Below are 16,257 nucleotides of genomic sequence, written 5' to 3'. Positions count from 1 at the left end.
CCATGCAGCCATAGCATGCGATCTCATAGACTCATACCGTGTTGTCTCTCTTGATTTCCGTCCCTGCGTGGCGTCCTGATCACCTATCTACCTACCTAGCGGAGTGTTGAGGAGCCATGGTATTGGAAGCCGTTTACCGTGTGGCTTTTTTGTTTTAGTTGCTACCCTGCACTTACCAGGGTATCATGGCCATATGAGTTGCTATACTGCATCCCCTCTCTTCTCCTGTCCTCGACCGCGAAACAAGGATAAGGAGAGCGGGCTCCCCTACGGGGTAATACAAGGTTCAGAGACCCAGGGTCGCATGCCCGCCTCCGAGCGGGGTGGCGATATGGAGAGACCAATGGGACGGACTTCTTGCGGTCAGCGGATCCCCACCCCGCTGCGTTAAACCGGCAATTAGGGGGAATCAACCGCTGCCAAAGTCGTGGGCGGGCGTGGACGGAAGCGGCCGATGTCTTGGCGTTTGCCCAGATCGCTGCGGGCGGCCGCCCGCCCCCAAGCCCTAAAGGCGTCAGACCACCCGCCGGCCCTCATGCTGGGCCAGTGAGAGGCCCCCGGAGTTTTCTTGGCACCGCAATAATGATAATACCAGGTCCTCGCCGACCGTTCCGTACTTGGTATCTCACCTGGCCTCATAGGACGGCGGTCTCGTCCACTCCGCTGGGCGGTGGAACAGGCACGGCGGAGAGTGGGGCGCCTGGTCGAGTTATCTGCGTGTCAGGATCCAGACCCTGTGCCCTGGAGAGGACAATGGCCGTCTATATAAGACCGGCTTCCTCCCCCGCCTCCTCTCTTCGTCCTTTTCTTTTTCCACCTCAAAAAACGGGTATATATTTCCATCGGTTGTCGACTTCCTCGTTCGTCGTACATACCTCCTAGCTTTCCTGATACACACATTCGTTTGGTCAATATCCGTCGAACCACCTTCCCTTCACAGCAGCTCTTGCTGTTCTACATCATCCACCGGACGAAATCCGTGTACACTATCTTTCCACGAGGATACTGACAGCTTTGGGCCTGCAAAGCGAATGGGTCTAGTTTCCCTTTACCCTCTGGTTCAGACCTACCACCTGTCGTCGCCCTTTGACTCCTTCCTCCCATCCACCTCATCATCTTACAGGTAAGAGCGGCTGTGTGAAGCTCGTCATCTTTCGAACAATATAATACGATCAAAAGAACCACACCTTTATATATCTCATATAAATAGAGGGAAAAAAAAGGCAAAAGAGAGGAACGGTCACGATGCGTTCTTCCAAGAAGGCCGACTCCAAGAATCAGGCCTATGAAAGGCACCCATTTTTGATGTCTGCTGAGGGAACGGCTCAGCAACTCGGGACCAACCTCGAGACTGGCCTCACGGATGCAAAGGTCCAGGAGCTGCTGCAGCGCTATGGCCGCAACCAGTTGGAGGGCGATAGCAGTATCAAGTGGTACGCGCTTCTGGGAAAGCAGATCTCAAACGCGATGATTATGGTACGTACCTCTCTTTTTTTTTACCGCTTCTTCCTTTTTGCGACTCTTCTGGTGTTTTCGGTATATCCATGTTTCCGTTTGGTCTGCGATGAATGCTCCAGACATTCTGGCAGGAGACTTTTGCAACTCTTGCCCTCTGTTTGCCACTCGGGTCTGTTCTCCTGTATGGTTCATAGAGGGTCGTAATATCACAATGAAATGCAATACTTTTTTTTATCATTCATTCAGAGGATCTGAGGGAAGAAGACCTGATCCAGCCCTAAGCTTATCCTGATAAAGCCCGCTCCTTTCGGCTTCCATTTGATCTATCTACAGGGAGCCTCTTACTGCTACCGTACATGATGAAATTAAGTGGACTACCAACTTTCTTTCTTTAGAAGGCTTCTGCTACAGGCTTCCAGTTAGATGGTTTACCAATCAACGGATGCTAACGTTTCTCCTTGAATCAAGGTCCTCATCCTCGCAATGGCTCTCGCCTACGGTGTCTCCGACTACGTCGAAGGTGGAGTTATCACCGCTGTCATTGTTGCCAACGTCCTTATCGGTTTCTACCAAGAGTTTCAGGCTGAGAAGAAGATGGACGCTTTGCGCTCGCTGTCCTCTCCCTCCGCCACCGTCATCCGCAACGGGCAAACAGGCACCGTCCCATCCGGGGAGGTGGTCCCTGGAGATATCGTCCAGATCAAGACGGGTGACACCGTCCCTGCCGATATACGCATCTTCGAGTGCATGAACCTGGAATGTGACGAGAAGATTCTCACTGGAGAAGCTATCCCCGTGGCCAAGGACGCCAGCTTCGACATCTCCGGCCGCGACGAGGTCTCCACCGGTGTCGGCGACCGTCTCAACATGGCCTACTCCTCCTCGACCGTGACCAAGGGTCGCGGCCGCGGCATCGTCGTCTTCACGGGCATGTCCACCGAACTCGGTAAGATCGCTCAGTCCATGCAGGGCAAGAAGCGCAAGCCGAACCGCTCCCTGTCGCGCAAGAAGCACGGTAACTTTCAGCCCGTCAAGGGTCTGACACTGCGCATCTGGGACGCCATTGGCAAGTTCTTGGGCCTTACTGAGGGCACGCCTCTGCAGATCAAGCTGAGCAAGCTGGCGTACACGCTCTTTGGCTGCGCGATCCTCCTGGCTATCATCGTGTTTGCGGTCAACAAGTTCAATGTCACGAATGAAGTTGCTATCTACGCTATCTCAACTGGCATGTAATATCATAGCATTCAGTGTTTTGGGATGGAAGGCTAACTGACTTCCACAGGTATCGCTATCATCCCAGAGTCCCTGATCGCCGTCTTGACGATCACCATGGTTGTTGGAATGACGCAGATGCGCAAGCGACGGGTCGTCGTCCGCCAGCTTTCCGCCCTGGAAGCTCTGGGTGGCGTTACCAACATCTGCTCCGACAAAACGGGAACCCTCACCCAGGGTCAGATGGTGACGCGCAAGGCCTGGATCCCCGGAGTTGGCATCTACAGCGTGAACAAGTCCGACGACGCCAACAACCCGACCCGTGGCTACATCACCCTGGGCCAACCCCCGGCCTCGAAGAGAGAAGCCGAAGAGGAGCAGGAGCGGAAGCGCATGGAGCACGACCAGGCCCGAAGCGCCGCTGCTCTCAGGTTCGATGTCCCCGCCGACAAGCAGGAGAAGGACCAGCAGCGTGCCGATGAGGCGCGCGATGGTGAGCAAGAGGAGAAGCCTACTGAGTTGCCGGAGATTGTACCAGGACTGGAGGCTTTCCTCAACACTGCTGCGCTCTGCAACCTTGCTACCGTTCGTCACGATGCCGAGGCCAACAAGTGGCAGACCATGGGTGACCCGACCGAGATTGCGCTCCAGGTTTTCGCGCATCGATTTGGTTATGGCAAGAAGACTCTCGAGACTGAGAGTGGTTGGAAGCAACTGGCTGAGTATCCGTTCGACAGCACCATCAAGCGTATGTCTGTTATCTACAAGAAGGGAGACGAAAAGGGAGCCGTCATCTACACCAAGGGCGCCGTCGAGCGGGTCGTTGACCTCTGCACAACCATGGGATTCGGAGAGCACCAGCAGCAAATGACCCCGGAGTTGAAGGAGAAGGTCCTCGAACAGATGGGATTCCTGGCCGAGCAGGGTCTCCGTGTGCTCGCGATCGCTCAGAAACCGGCGCCTTCGGGATACCAGCCGGGACAGGAGATCCCCCGCGACCAGGTTGAGAGAGACTTGACGCTGCTGGGTTTGGCCGGTCTGTACGATCCACCACGACTTGAAACGAAGGATGCCGTGAGACAGTGTACCATGGCCGGAATCCGCGTCCACATGCTGACCGGTGACCACCCCTCGACCGCATCTGCCATCGCCAAGGAAGTTGGCATTATCCCGAAGAACCTCGGAACCATGTCCGCTGAGGAGGCTGCTTCTCTCGTCAAAACTGCCGCTGAGTTCGATGGCATGACCGACGAAGAGATTGATGCCTTGCCTTCTCTTCCCCTCGTCATTGCTCGCTGCGCCCCGGAAACGAAGACTCGAATGATTGCCGCCCTCCACCGTCGTCGCCGCTACTGTGCCATGACCGGTGACGGTGTCAACGACGCCCCGTCCCTCCGCGCCGCCGATGTTGGTATCGCCATGGGCATGGGAGGATCCGATGTTGCGAAATCAGCCTCGGACATCGTGCTCACGGACGACAACTTCGCCAGTATCGTCAACGCCATCGAGGAGGGTCGTCGCATGTTTGAGAACATCCAGAAGTTCATTCTCCACCTGGTCACCTCGAACGTGGGAGAAGTCGTGCTCCTAGTCGTCGGTCTCGCATTCCAGGACCGGACCGGCATCTCCGTCTTCCCTCTGTCGCCGCTGCAGATTCTCTGGATCAACATGCTGACCTCGTCCTTCCCGGCCTTCGGTCTCGGCCGCGAGAAAGCCTCCGCGGCCGTGATGCACCGCCCTCCCCACGACACCAAGACGGGCGTCTTCACCTGGCAGATCATCGTCGACATGATGGTCTACGGACTGATCATGGGCACCACGACCCTCCTCACCTTCGTCATCGTCATCTACGGCGTCGGCAACGGCCAGGTGGACCTGGGCGTCGACTGCAACCGCAGCGGCGGCGACCTGTGCAACGTCGTCTTCCGCGCGCGAGCCTCCGTCTTCGCCGAACTCACCTGGCAGATCCTCATCTCCGCCTGGGAATTCAAGCACCTCCGCAACAGCCTGTTCAACCTGGACCCGCTCCGCGACCGGAGCAACGACAAGGGTCTCAAGTCCTTCCCCTTCTTCCACGACGTCTGGGAGAACCAGTTCCTCTTCTGGGCCGTCGTCGTAGGTTTCGTCTCCGTCTTCCCCGCGGTGTACATCCCCGGTCTGAACACCAAGGTGTTCAAGCAGCAGGGCATCGGCTGGGAGTGGGGTCTCTCGTTCGGTGGACTGATCGTCTTCGTGCTGGGCATCGAGGCGTGGAAGGCCACGAAGCGGTACACGGGCTGGTTCGCCGAGGGTGAGGACTACGGCCACGGCTCCCACGGTCACAGACGGATCGGACACGAGCTCGGGCTGAGGCAGGGCTTCTTCAGCTTTGCCCGGACGATCACGAGGACCACGACGGAGAAGAGTACCGATGCGGAGAGCACCGTGAAGAAGAGTCTGGAGGGGGGTGCGAAGTTGAAGGAGACAGTCTAAGTGGCATGCTCTAGCTACCTACCTAATGTTTCGGATTTGGAGGTTGAAGTTCTTGGGTATGATGTGGATGGAGAAGAATAATGATGATGTATATAATGAGCCCCCATGCTACGACGAAAGTTGTTATGTGAGATGGAGGTAATGTTTGTTGTTATACCCGGATTTTATCTTTTTCTCACGGGGCTCCCGAGACGTGGTGGAACTTAATATATATATGGCAAACTTGCGATATACCCGCTGCTTGCCTAGTTAGCTAGTTACTATATATACTATGCAGTGCTTAGATAGAGTGCAACGGGTTTTCTTGAACACCTCCTGATGACTTCTGGAAAAGAAAAAGAAAATTCCGTATGTAGAGCGAAGTCCTATCTATGTAATCGATCCATTTCTGTTTTATACAAATCCGAGAGCGTTATTTCGGTAGGTATAAAAATAAAGCTGCGTTGTACCTTTGGAATGTACTCACAGTACGGTCATCGCATCATTAGAACAGAGAACTTTCTTGCGGGAGGTTGTAGAGCATAAACATAAAAGAAAACCCATACATGGGCTATACCTCCATCATCACCGTTGACCACTCTCTTATGTTCTCAATGGACAAGTGCTACATCGAATCATGCCCGTCCCGGCGTCCGCTAATGTCGGGAGTCTTGGCATGTTTGTTTCCTCCGCCAAGGGCGTATGCACGTACCGTACGGTAAGAGACAAACTCGGAGCTTCAGATGCAAACACGTCGGAGTTCGATAATCGCAGATCGATTGAGCGCTTGCTTGCTAGCCAGGAGGGATGGCCTGGCTTTGAGTCCCTTCGTTTATTCGGATGAAGATATAGCAGGCAAGGGAATGAGATATGATATAGGTATGTGACTCTGTTTCCCAGAGAGACGTTGCGATTGAAAAGTTCAGAGATTGCTGATGTCGAGGATGGTCTCTTCACAAGCAGATTCTCGGATTCTCGACAGCACATATGACCCCGACCATTCCTATGCCCGCCTGAAAGAATAAAATCATAAACCTCAATTGAACCGGATCTCTCTCCCTCCCGCTACTTCCACCTCCATACGCGCAATGGCACACCCTCCACGGTGCCTGCGGCCCGCCGCCGCCCGCACCCTCTCCCGCACCTTCGTCCGCGGCACGACCTACACCCGACCAGTCTTCTTTGCCAACAGCACCCTACGACACCACTCTTCCTTCGCCTCTCCCTCCAATCCTTCCTCATCCTCGTCGTCCTCCTCTTCACCGTCCGCATCCGTCTCGGCCGATGAACTCTCCCACTTCTCCGCCCTCGCCAGCAGCTGGTGGGACCCCATGGGCCCCTCCCGGGTCCTGCACCTGATGAACCCGCTCCGGCACGACTTCATCGCGGAGTGTTTGGCGGAGGCTCATCCTCGTTATTATGTGCCGCCGCAGGCCACTGATACCGCCGCAGGAGATGCGAGCGCGGGTGCGGAGACATCCGCTAAACAACAAGAAGGATTGAGGTACCTCGACGTCGGATGCGGCGGCGGGATCTTCGCGGAGTCGTTGGCGCGGACGATTCCGCTCTCCTCCTCGTCAGCGGGAACAGCGACAGCGACTGACGCCGCATCCATTCTCGCCATCGACCCCTCGACGACCCTGATCCGGATCGCGAGGGACCACGCCCGCACGGACCCAACGCTGCACGAGCACCTGCGCAGCGGGCGGTTCAGGTACGAGAATACCACTATCGAAGCTCTATCCTCGCCCTCGCCCTCCACCTCGACGCCGGAGGCGGAAAACACCAACCCCGCCAGCGGCTGCGGCAGCGGAGAGCGCAAGGAATTCGACGTAATCACCCTCTTCGAAGTCCTCGAACACGTTGAATCCCCCCTGTCCTTCCTCACACATACCCTTCGCCTCCTCCGCCCCGGAGGCTGGCTCATCGGCTCGACCATCGCGCGCACCTTTCCCTCGTGGCTCGTGAACCAGGTCATCGCGGAAGCGCCCTGGCCGATCGGTGTCGTGCCCCGCGGAACACACGAGTGGAGTAAATTCGTCAACCCCGATGAGGCGCGCGGGTGGGTGGAGGAGGCGTTGATGAGGGCGAAGGATGGGGCCGTCAGGAAGGCGGGGAGCGAGGCGCTCGATGGGATGCGGTGGAAGTGTGCCGGGGTGATGTACTTCCCGGGTATTGGGTGGAGGATCGTCCGGGGGACCGAGAGCTGGGGGAATTATTTCTGGGCCGTGAGGAAGGGGGTGTAATCGGGCCCTCATTCATTATTTTCCTCTCTCTCCGAGCTCTAGGCTCTAGTGGGTTTTTGTTTTATAGATACTGCAGGGCGAAGCCGGTGAGTCTGAGCACACGATTGACGTTCGATTCTCATGTGTTCTGCGTGTATAGATACATGCATGTACTGTACTACTGCCACCTCCTCGGAAAACGAGATATAGAGAAGATGTATAGAAATGTAGCAGACCCAATCGCAGAACTCAACAAGCAAACAAATGCATAACCCGTATCCAGGTAGTTTGACAAGAAAGTAAAAGAGGACTTGGACAGACTGTCGGGACTGTACAATACAATATATATAAACTGCCAGTGTTATTGAATTATTATTATTATAAGGTACCAAGGAACCCTGAGAAAATAAAATTAGTAGCCGTTGCCTTTCTGCTTCTTTTGTTCAACAAGTAACTCCTACTCCGTACATAGGTCGGGTCAGGTCACATGTTGATTTCGATTTTCGATTTTGTGTTATATGCTAGAATAGATCAACTACTATATATATAACCTCTCATATGGGAGGGGGGCTGAGTTCTAGGGAGAGCCCCGGGGGTCTCCTGTATATATATATATATATATATATATATTATATATATCTGTGCGATCCGGTCGATAGATACCCTACAACATAGAGTTCAGTGGCTGCATTCACAGACATCCCAGCGATCCCGACCTATCAAGTTTAAAAAGCATGATAATGATAATGATGGTAGAAAGTTATCAGCACAGCACAGTCCCCTCGGCACTCCGTACTGTGGCGCCCAGGCACATAAGAAGTAAGATTTGAGGCTGCTTCACATCATGCGGGTGCTAAAGTTTGTGCAAAGGGCAACTAAGATAACTCTACCCTGCAACCTGCAGAATGCTTGTACGGAGAAGGTTATCGGTTGGGTTAGTTAGTAGGTATGCAGGAGCCTTGGAGTGCATCTGCCATATGCAGCATGTATGTATGGGCGGTATGTACTGTAGTACGGTCAAGTCGCACATGGTAGACAGTGCATGTCGTTACCGCAAGTAGTATGGTCTGGGAATCCGATTCCGGTGTCCTGTCACCGCCAGTCAACATGTTCAGTTACCTACATTTGCCTGCCTAAGTTAATAAGCATTATCGGTGGCTGGCGGACGGCATTCCCATCCAATAGAAACGATTTCCGACGACTGTTCGGAAAATTATCACGTATCGGAATCGCCAGATAGATTATTGGACGGGGAATGGTTTTCTGTGGAGTATTCTTTTCATGCAAGATGCTCATAGTCAGTCAGACTACGGAGCATTCCGTGTGAAAGGCCACAATGTTGTCTTGTGATTCGATGTGGATCACACGGATTTGCATCCGCCGGGGGAGGATGGGAAGGAATCGTTGGAGACTACTGGCCCCTGCAGCAAGATCCATCCATCTGTAGCCGTCGATGTCATGAGTTAATAACGGCCGAACGCTCGAAGCTATGGACGGAATGTGACGGAGGAGCCGGTTGATGTCCTCCGTCAAAGCAGTGGTTCCGCCGCAGGGGCCCGCAGGGGGAGGCGGTCAACGCTTGAATGCACCCATTGGATCTCTCCCGGGCTTCTAGGGGCCTTCTAGAAGGATTTTATCTCCATCCTAACGGCGATGATTGACTAGTCGCTGCACCCGCCCATTATTGCTCTAGCGCGTCTGATCAGCCTCGCCAATACGGGTAATGCCCCGTAGTCGGTCAAGGGACATGTGGTACGGTACATCTCCAAGGCCAGAGGGTGCCATGTTGCGGTGTTCATCCCAGAAGTCATACCAGAACATTGTCCCAGCCTGGGTTCTCTCTGCAGGCAGCAGTGACAGCGATGGTTTTGCAGATGTGGATAAGACGGCCCGGCAAGCAAGGACCGCATTCTTGCCGCTGCAGACGGGACGGTCCCTGACGGCCGTTCACGGTTCCAAGGTACCCGTACGGAGCTCTCCGTATCGAGCAGTTCTAGCAGTCGTCGGGCCTTCTTTTGGCTGCTGATCGGCGTCCACGACGGAGGATTCGGGTGCCCAGTGCATAGTCGGTGGGGATCGAGTCCGTCTTTGAGACTGCGTCGTCCTCGAGTGGAACACTTTACGATATCCCGACCCACTGGGAGACCGTGTCGAGATGAGACAGGGGCTCTATCCTCTCCCCGCCTGCGAAGCTCCGACCATCGACGTTAGAAGCCTTCCAGAAAATTCTGGACTCACAACCCCTGTCCGGTAATAATAATTTAAACTGCGTCGTCTCTGCACCGTGTGACAAAGGGAGAACCCCTGGCCCCGGTCGCCCGCCCAGTGCGCTGTGGAGAATCTCTCTCGAGCCCACCGAGCGCCCTGAACTCTAAGCGCCCCGTTCATGCTGCACCTCAAGGACGGGGAACGATGACGATTGACCAAGCCGGCGGCGAGCCTTAGGGAGTCCCTTTTTGTTTTGTTCATGAATTAGACACAGGTCATAAAGCGATAAATATGTCAAGTACGGAGCAGGGTGAGGCTCAAACCAATCAGTGAGGTGCGCCAACAGTTGGACACTCAAAACTGTTCTACGATTGGCGTATCACCTTTCAGAGGGATCAAAGGAATACGTTGCAGCCTGAACTGGCAGGTCTATCGACGCCTCAATAATGGGTGAACGAGGATGTGGTTCTAGAGTGTGGCGGGCCCCTTCTAGCGATTTTCGATAACGGGGACGGCGGAGATATACGTAGAATCATGTTAATAATCGGATGCAATCCGTGTTTACTGCTGTTAACAAGGTGACAAATTATCTCTGCGTTTTCAAGGATCTCCCTGGTTATCGACGGTTTGGCTTCCTGGATGACGACACCAACCTGGTAACGATAAAATGATGATTTCCCAGATACGAAGTTAATAATGATGTCGTGCTGGAAAGGGGTTGTTTGCCGTCCTTCCGGTCAATCAGAGGGTCCAGCTAGTCTCTCGGGGATCGGAAGCCAGAGCGGGGACCATGAAATAGGGCGAGGCGTCCGAAAAGTTATCCGTACAACGGGACGACCATCCTCAGGGATGACTTGGGGATGCCGCTTTATACTCCGTAATTACGGGGAAGCTTCTCTTCGGATGATTTGCAGGGTATTGTTCGCCAGCCCTACCGTTGAGCGGAAAGTGGCCGAGTGCTGGTCATGGCACTTGCCAGTCGGAAAAATGAAAAAGGGTCCAACAGTCCCCAGTAGACTACATCGTATGCGGGAGTTTGACAGCTGACAGTATCTTCAAGACCATTGCTATCATCACCGGAGTTTTCTAGACACAATGTGAGCAATCACGACTGATGCGACTCACCTGGATTAGTACGGGGTAGACGATAGCAATAGTAACCATTGGTACTTGTCATATAAGCTCGTAATTTCGAATGTTAGTATAGCATTTCGTTGCTCAACGGGAATTCACCTGATCTTTCGGATGGCTAAGTTGGGTAAAACCACGACTGACGTTTCATGAATTGTAATACGGCGGAAACTGTTTACCTTTGAAGTTCTTGCAGGTAGACAGACACGCATATATCAGCCAGAATCCTGAAACACAGGCATGCCTGATGTGTCAATGTAAGTAAGGTCTTTTGCATATCCTGCTTGGCTCAGCAGCCTGATGTACCCCGTCTTCGTACTCTGTGTGTGTGTGGAGTATCCGTACGTCCAGGTCATCATTGTGTCCAGAACACATGATCGCCATTGCAAGACCGTTAAGATCTCGGACGCTAAGGACGCCGCGGACAGAATAGTCTATGGAGCTACGGCTATCTCTTCGTGTTCCTGGAACAGCGAAGCCAGATCGGGCGGAATCTAGGTCAGTTCTAATGCGGAAGCAGAGACGAAGTCAACAGTGGTGTAAAGAGAGAGTTAACTATGCTGCTGACAGTCCAGAAAACCTATCAGGTGCTTGAACTGACAAATATTGTCATTACTGTTATTGCTGTCCAGCTTCCAGCGAAGGCGGCTAGATTCGCCGCGTACGGAGAAAGGAACAGATGGCACAGGCATAATGGCGAACCTGAATCCCAGATCACATTTAAGGCGTACTCCGCTGCCGCAATGTTCCTCCGACCAGGAACCATTCTGTTTCCGTCCAATGCGTCCATACTCTGTAGATTCCATATCCATGTCGGACTGCACCATACGGAGGAGTACGCAGGATGGCTTGGGCTTGGGCGCACCCTGCGAGCTGTCAATCGTGGCCGGGTGTGGCTCATCCATGAGCCGATGTCCAATTCGGTTACGCTGGTTGCGACATGGCGCGGTGGGCCGGGGGGACGCTTTAGAAGGCTTCCATCTCGGTTCCAAAATCCTTCTGGAAGACCATTAGAGGACTGAGCGGGACTTGGCGGACAGGGATAGTCTCGCTTGCGGCGACCGCTATAGCAGCTTGTAGTTAGTCCGCGCAAGCAGACCGCAGGGGACACACCGAGAGATGATGGGGCGCCCGGGCGCAGGGCCGCAGGCTCCCATGCACGCCTGGATCCGGGCCCAAGGAGGCTATGGCCCGCACCCAAGTGCATACACTAACATACCCGGCCAGTATGCAGCAGAGGGTGACAGGACGGATTTGTCTCAAATACCCCCGTAATCCCTGTAAGGGGAGCAGTCGATCTTGCGGTCTGTTAGTGTTGGTAGCAGCAGCAGAAGATCACTGGTTCTGCATATCTGCCGGGATCAGTCGAAGTGTCCTTGTTTGCGCCAATAGTGGCTGTCTACCGTATCGAGGGTTCCCGCAGCCACAGTGGCATACAGCGGTGGTAATAATAAGTCCTGCGTACTCCGAATTCACGCTAGCTTCGTCGGCCGGTGGTTCATAGACGGCGAAGGCTTGACTCCTGAGATCCTGGTGATGTCCTGGCTGTTCGACGGACCCATAGCCCGTCCTCTCTTGGTTGGTTCCCAGCGAGCAATAGATCCCTATCGGGTGGATAGTGAGGTGCGTGTGGCTCTGGCTGACTGCTCCCCACGTTGCACGAGATCGACAAGTCGGGGGGCAATGGCTGGTGAGCAGAGGGTTTCTGAGGGTGCAGAGACATGGGATATGGTTATGCACAGCGCCATCTGCCAGCCCATGCCCGTCGAAACAGGAAACAGGTCGCGGAGGGGACTCGAACAGACATCCTTGCGTCATGGCAGCTAGCCGTGAGCCTTCAGGGCTCTCGTCATGGTCGACAGTGCCGAATCTTCAGATCTGCGCCGGGCGTACAGGCCGTATCCACCGCGACGACGGCGCCTCGCTTGGTCAGAGGAACGGGGAAGGGCCACGTTGTGGAGCCGGCGCTGAGGGAGCGACCGTTTGGCGCGTACGGAGTACAGCTCCATGACCAGACCAGTCCTGGAGCCACCGGTTGTGGAAACGTGGGAAGCTGCAACCTCCGTAGTAATAATAATGTTGGATCCTGGACGAGTCGCGCAACCCTGGTCTTGAATAATAAGTACTCGATCGTGTACTCCACGTCTCCCAGCTCCGCCAGGACTCACCTCCTTCACCACGTCCGCCAGGAATATTCTCGACGCTCTCGTGTCGACAAAGGCCCTCGAAGCCTCGTGTGTGCTCGAGTCTGGTGTTCCGGTCTGTTGCGTCGTCGTCGCCCGGCCGGGTGTTTGTACTGTTTCTCCTCCCGCTGCGGTCAAATTCGCTCGGGTTGCGCCGCCGTCATCCAAACCTCCCTCGCCATCCCTCGTCCCCGCGGCTCTCACCACCACCATCGCTGCCCCCGCCGGCGCTGGTTCTCTCGTGCTCGCGGCTTCGTCTGCTCTGGTCTCCGGACTCTCAGTTCCTGTATGTCCTTCTTCCCTGCCACTCCGCTGCTTGGCTGCCACTCCCCGCTGCTGTCTTTATGACGCACTTGGTCCCGCGTCTGGACTCGTGAGCTGTTGTGCGCTGCTGGCATCCGTGCTCTTCCAGCAGAAGTGCCACTTAAACGCGATCCTGGCCGTGCTCTTCTGCTTTAGAGCTTCTCTGGAGGGGAGGTAGTCTGTATGTCACGCATCAGCAGCCGGGTCGAGGTGCTCAGCTACCTCGGGGTGCTGCTGATGCCTGACAAACCAGCGGCGGGAGCGCATCATCTTCACTCAATCCCATGCAGCTGAACATACCTCTGTATTGGACGCTTTACTGATCTCATCACTGGTTATGACAGAGCCTCTTGATTCCCACGTCGAATAGCATCGTCGTGCAATCCTACCACACTGTTCTTCATCACCGCTTGTCCCACCTGTGTCGTGTCCACCTCTTGCTGGACATTCTCCACCCGAGCCCAGTCTGAAAAGGGAGAATCTCGGTGTGGTTGGAAGACCCTCAACTGGTGACACGATTTCCGTCACTCTGGGTGGTTCTGTGAAGTTCTGAACGATAGGTCGGAGGACGCCGCTTACAGGACGACTTCACTGCACTCGCGTTAGCCTTTCAGACTCGTTGCAGAGTGAGAAGAGGTTTTCACTCAGAACTCCAAACTTGAGCATCTCGACAATCACTTGGCCGTGACAAAATCTCGACCTTCTTGCCCTTGCCTCACAGCCACATTCCAGTCTATGGGAATTGGGTAATCCGACAACCTCCATTCTTCGACTACATCGCACTTTCCTCAGTACGTACAACGCAAGGTAAGCCCACCAGCATTCTCAGGTCTTTGTTCCTTGTGCTGGCATCCCGCTCCAGCCTGGACCTACTTCGAAGGTTTTCCTTCGACAAAGTCTTCTCTTTTCGCGCTCTCTAAGCGACAAACTGAACATTGGCTCCGTCATGCGCAGTGTAAACCAGAGACTAACGCTGCTTTAGACCGGACACAGTGCTGACATCTGCGGGGTCACTCCACACCGTATCTTGCAACCGGTCCTTATTTCCTCTCGCAAGCATTCCGCCGCGGTTTAAACTCCCGAGTCACATAACGAACGCCTTCTACCTTCCTCGGCGCGCAACACTCACACTTGGGAGACGCGTAGTCCTGGTCCTTGGAGTTTGTGGAGCCTGAAGGACGCCGGGAATATAATTGTGCGATCACCACGTGTCAGAGGGCCCGTCTTGGACACTCTCGGACTCGTCCTTGACCGCAGTTTCTCAGCTAGCCGCTGAGCCAGGTCATGGACATCACGACCATCCTGAATAAAAAGGGACCTGCTGCTGCCGTAGCTGCTGCAGAAGTGCATTTTCATCAACAACTCGCGCAAGCTGTTCACCTGGATTCTCGAACATCCTCCGACATGGGTTCAGAACACGGTGCCTCGCAAGCTGAGCACCCAGTGCTCACATATCCTCCATCCGCTCCATCCCTCCACCAGATGGCCAACATCCCTCAAGGGATGCGATTCGCTCCCCCTCCACACCAGAACAATGGCGTTCCTATGATGCAGAGTGCATATATGCACGAAGGATTTGGAAACCCTCAGATGCAGAACGGCGGTGCTCCTCAGCCGCGTTCAGAGCCAGCACCCAAGACGTTCCATTGCCAGACTTGCGGCAAAGGATTTGCTCGGCGTAGCGATCTTGCTCGACATGGTATGTACTACAGCGGTGATAACTTGACGTAAACAAACATCTAACTCGGTTCTCAGAGCGGATACACACTGGCGTCAGGCCACACGCGTGTGAATGGCCCGGTTGTGGAAAACAGTTCATCCAACGTTCTGCCTTGACAGTGCACGCTCGTGTCCACACGGGAGAGAAACCGCACATGTGTGAGAGATGTGGCAAGGTATGCTCGATCTTCTAATGCTGTCAATTGGGCATATCTGACAGAAATAATATAGCCATTCAGTGATTCATCCTCGCTGGCTAGACACCGCAGGATCCATTCTGGAAAGCGACCATACAAATGCCCATACGCAAACTGCCAAAAGACATTCACTCGCCGCACAACTTTGACGCGCCATCAGAACCACCACACCGGTACGATTGAGGAGGCAGCTGCGGAAACGGAAGCCAATCTGAGGCAAAACAAAGAGAGAGCGAACCGTTCTGAAGGCATCTACTCTGAACCCGCCTCTGCGCATTCGACTCCTTCGCCGGCGCACCATCCTTCGTTGTCACCGGGTGGTAGCGAGCTGCCACCCTTGAATATGCACCGTCCCGTCAGTGACTTCTACATGGGAAATGGGTCGATCCCTCCTCACGTGCGTGGGGACTTCCAACAGCCCAGCCCTCGTTCATCTCCAACAGCGACATCCCCATCTCTGTCTAGCTACGGCAGCGCGCCACACACTCGACCGTCGATGACCTCGCACCCCAGCGGCTATGCTCCGCCGCAGCCTCTTGAACCTCCGGCCAACAACGACCACCGGCCGAACAGTGTCAGCGGCAGCCCACACATGACGAGTCTTGGGTGGGCGTCGCCGTCGCACGGCAGTATTCCGTCGCCGGGGTCGGCCACCGACTACACCTACCCAGAGCCGAGTGGACCGGCCTATCCGAGCTCCATGCCACCCCACATGTACTTTCCCAACTCGACAATCCGGCGACCCGCCAGCACCGAACCCGAAAACTACGAGATGAAGCCAAAAGTCGGTGAAACGTCGTGGGCAACATCCGTCTAGCGGCCACGGGCAATGGGGATTTGTTCTCGCTCTATCGTATACCGCATCTTTCAGTGCTGCATACGTGACTGGCGAATCGAATGGGTTTCAGATGGGGTCTGGGTGCTGAGCTATGTATGACTATGGCATTTTCCGGTGTTCTCATATGCCGCGGTTCTTTGCTTATGCTGTGATTCCCCAAAAGAGCAACCAATCTGGTGTCATCATTTGTCCTTTTTCCTGTTCCATCTCTATACTCTTTCATTTTCGCTTGTCCATATGTCGTTTTTCATCGGTGTTTATTAATCCCTGTGGCGCGCATTGGCATTGGAACACCGGCGTGAGCGGTCTGTTCCAGTGGGTCGAATTTTCCT

The 16,257-nt window shown here is 54.6% G+C and overlaps 6 protein-coding genes across 6 annotated transcripts; 5 read left to right on the top strand and 1 right to left on the bottom strand.

Moving 5' to 3' along the window:
• Positions 1-1,245: 1,245 nt before the first annotated feature.
• VTN00DRAFT_10167 (uncharacterized protein) lies at positions 1,246-2,691 on the top strand (the record flags this gene model as incomplete). Its single annotated transcript, XM_069426793.1, has 2 exons — positions 1,246-1,476; positions 1,927-2,691. The coding sequence occupies 2 exons, from the start codon at positions 1,246-1,248 to the stop codon at positions 2,689-2,691; spliced, it is 996 nt and encodes a 331-aa protein (XP_069283929.1).
• Positions 2,692-2,787: 96 nt separating this feature from the next.
• Positions 2,788-5,142, top strand: VTN00DRAFT_10166 (uncharacterized protein; the record flags this gene model as incomplete). Its single annotated transcript, XM_069426792.1, has 1 exon — positions 2,788-5,142. One exon carries the CDS (start codon positions 2,788-2,790, stop codon positions 5,140-5,142), a length of 2,355 nt encoding a protein of 784 aa, XP_069283928.1.
• A 1,067-nt stretch (positions 5,143-6,209) lies between these two features.
• On the top strand, positions 6,210-7,367 carry VTN00DRAFT_10165 (uncharacterized protein; the record flags this gene model as incomplete). Its single annotated transcript, XM_069426791.1, has 1 exon — positions 6,210-7,367. The coding sequence occupies one exon, from the start codon at positions 6,210-6,212 to the stop codon at positions 7,365-7,367; it is 1,158 nt and encodes a 385-aa protein (XP_069283927.1).
• A 1,762-nt stretch (positions 7,368-9,129) lies between these two features.
• On the top strand, positions 9,130-9,505 carry VTN00DRAFT_10164 (uncharacterized protein; the record flags this gene model as incomplete). The annotated part of the gene is made up of 2 exons (XM_069426790.1): positions 9,130-9,306; positions 9,413-9,505. 2 exons carry the CDS (start codon positions 9,130-9,132, stop codon positions 9,503-9,505), a joined length of 270 nt encoding a protein of 89 aa, XP_069283926.1.
• A 3,003-nt stretch (positions 9,506-12,508) lies between these two features.
• VTN00DRAFT_10163 (uncharacterized protein) lies at positions 12,509-13,081 on the bottom strand (the record flags this gene model as incomplete). The annotated part of the gene is made up of 2 exons (XM_069426789.1): positions 12,509-12,790; positions 12,854-13,081. 2 exons carry the CDS (start codon positions 13,079-13,081, stop codon positions 12,509-12,511), a joined length of 510 nt encoding a protein of 169 aa, XP_069283925.1.
• Positions 13,082-14,455: 1,374 nt separating this feature from the next.
• VTN00DRAFT_10162 (uncharacterized protein) lies at positions 14,456-15,904 on the top strand (the record flags this gene model as incomplete). The annotated part of the gene is made up of 3 exons (XM_069426788.1): positions 14,456-14,870; positions 14,927-15,066; positions 15,122-15,904. The coding sequence occupies 3 exons, from the start codon at positions 14,456-14,458 to the stop codon at positions 15,902-15,904; spliced, it is 1,338 nt and encodes a 445-aa protein (XP_069283924.1).
• Between the last annotated feature and the right edge of the window lie 353 nt (positions 15,905-16,257).

This window comes from Thermoascus crustaceus (genome assembly GCF_041956765.1).
Source record: "Thermoascus crustaceus strain CBS 181.67 unplaced genomic scaffold VTN00scaffold_9, whole genome shotgun sequence".
In the NCBI taxonomy this organism is placed as follows: domain Eukaryota; kingdom Fungi; phylum Ascomycota; class Eurotiomycetes; order Eurotiales; family Thermoascaceae; genus Thermoascus; species Thermoascus crustaceus.
This window is presented reverse-complemented; position numbering and strand designations above follow the sequence as displayed.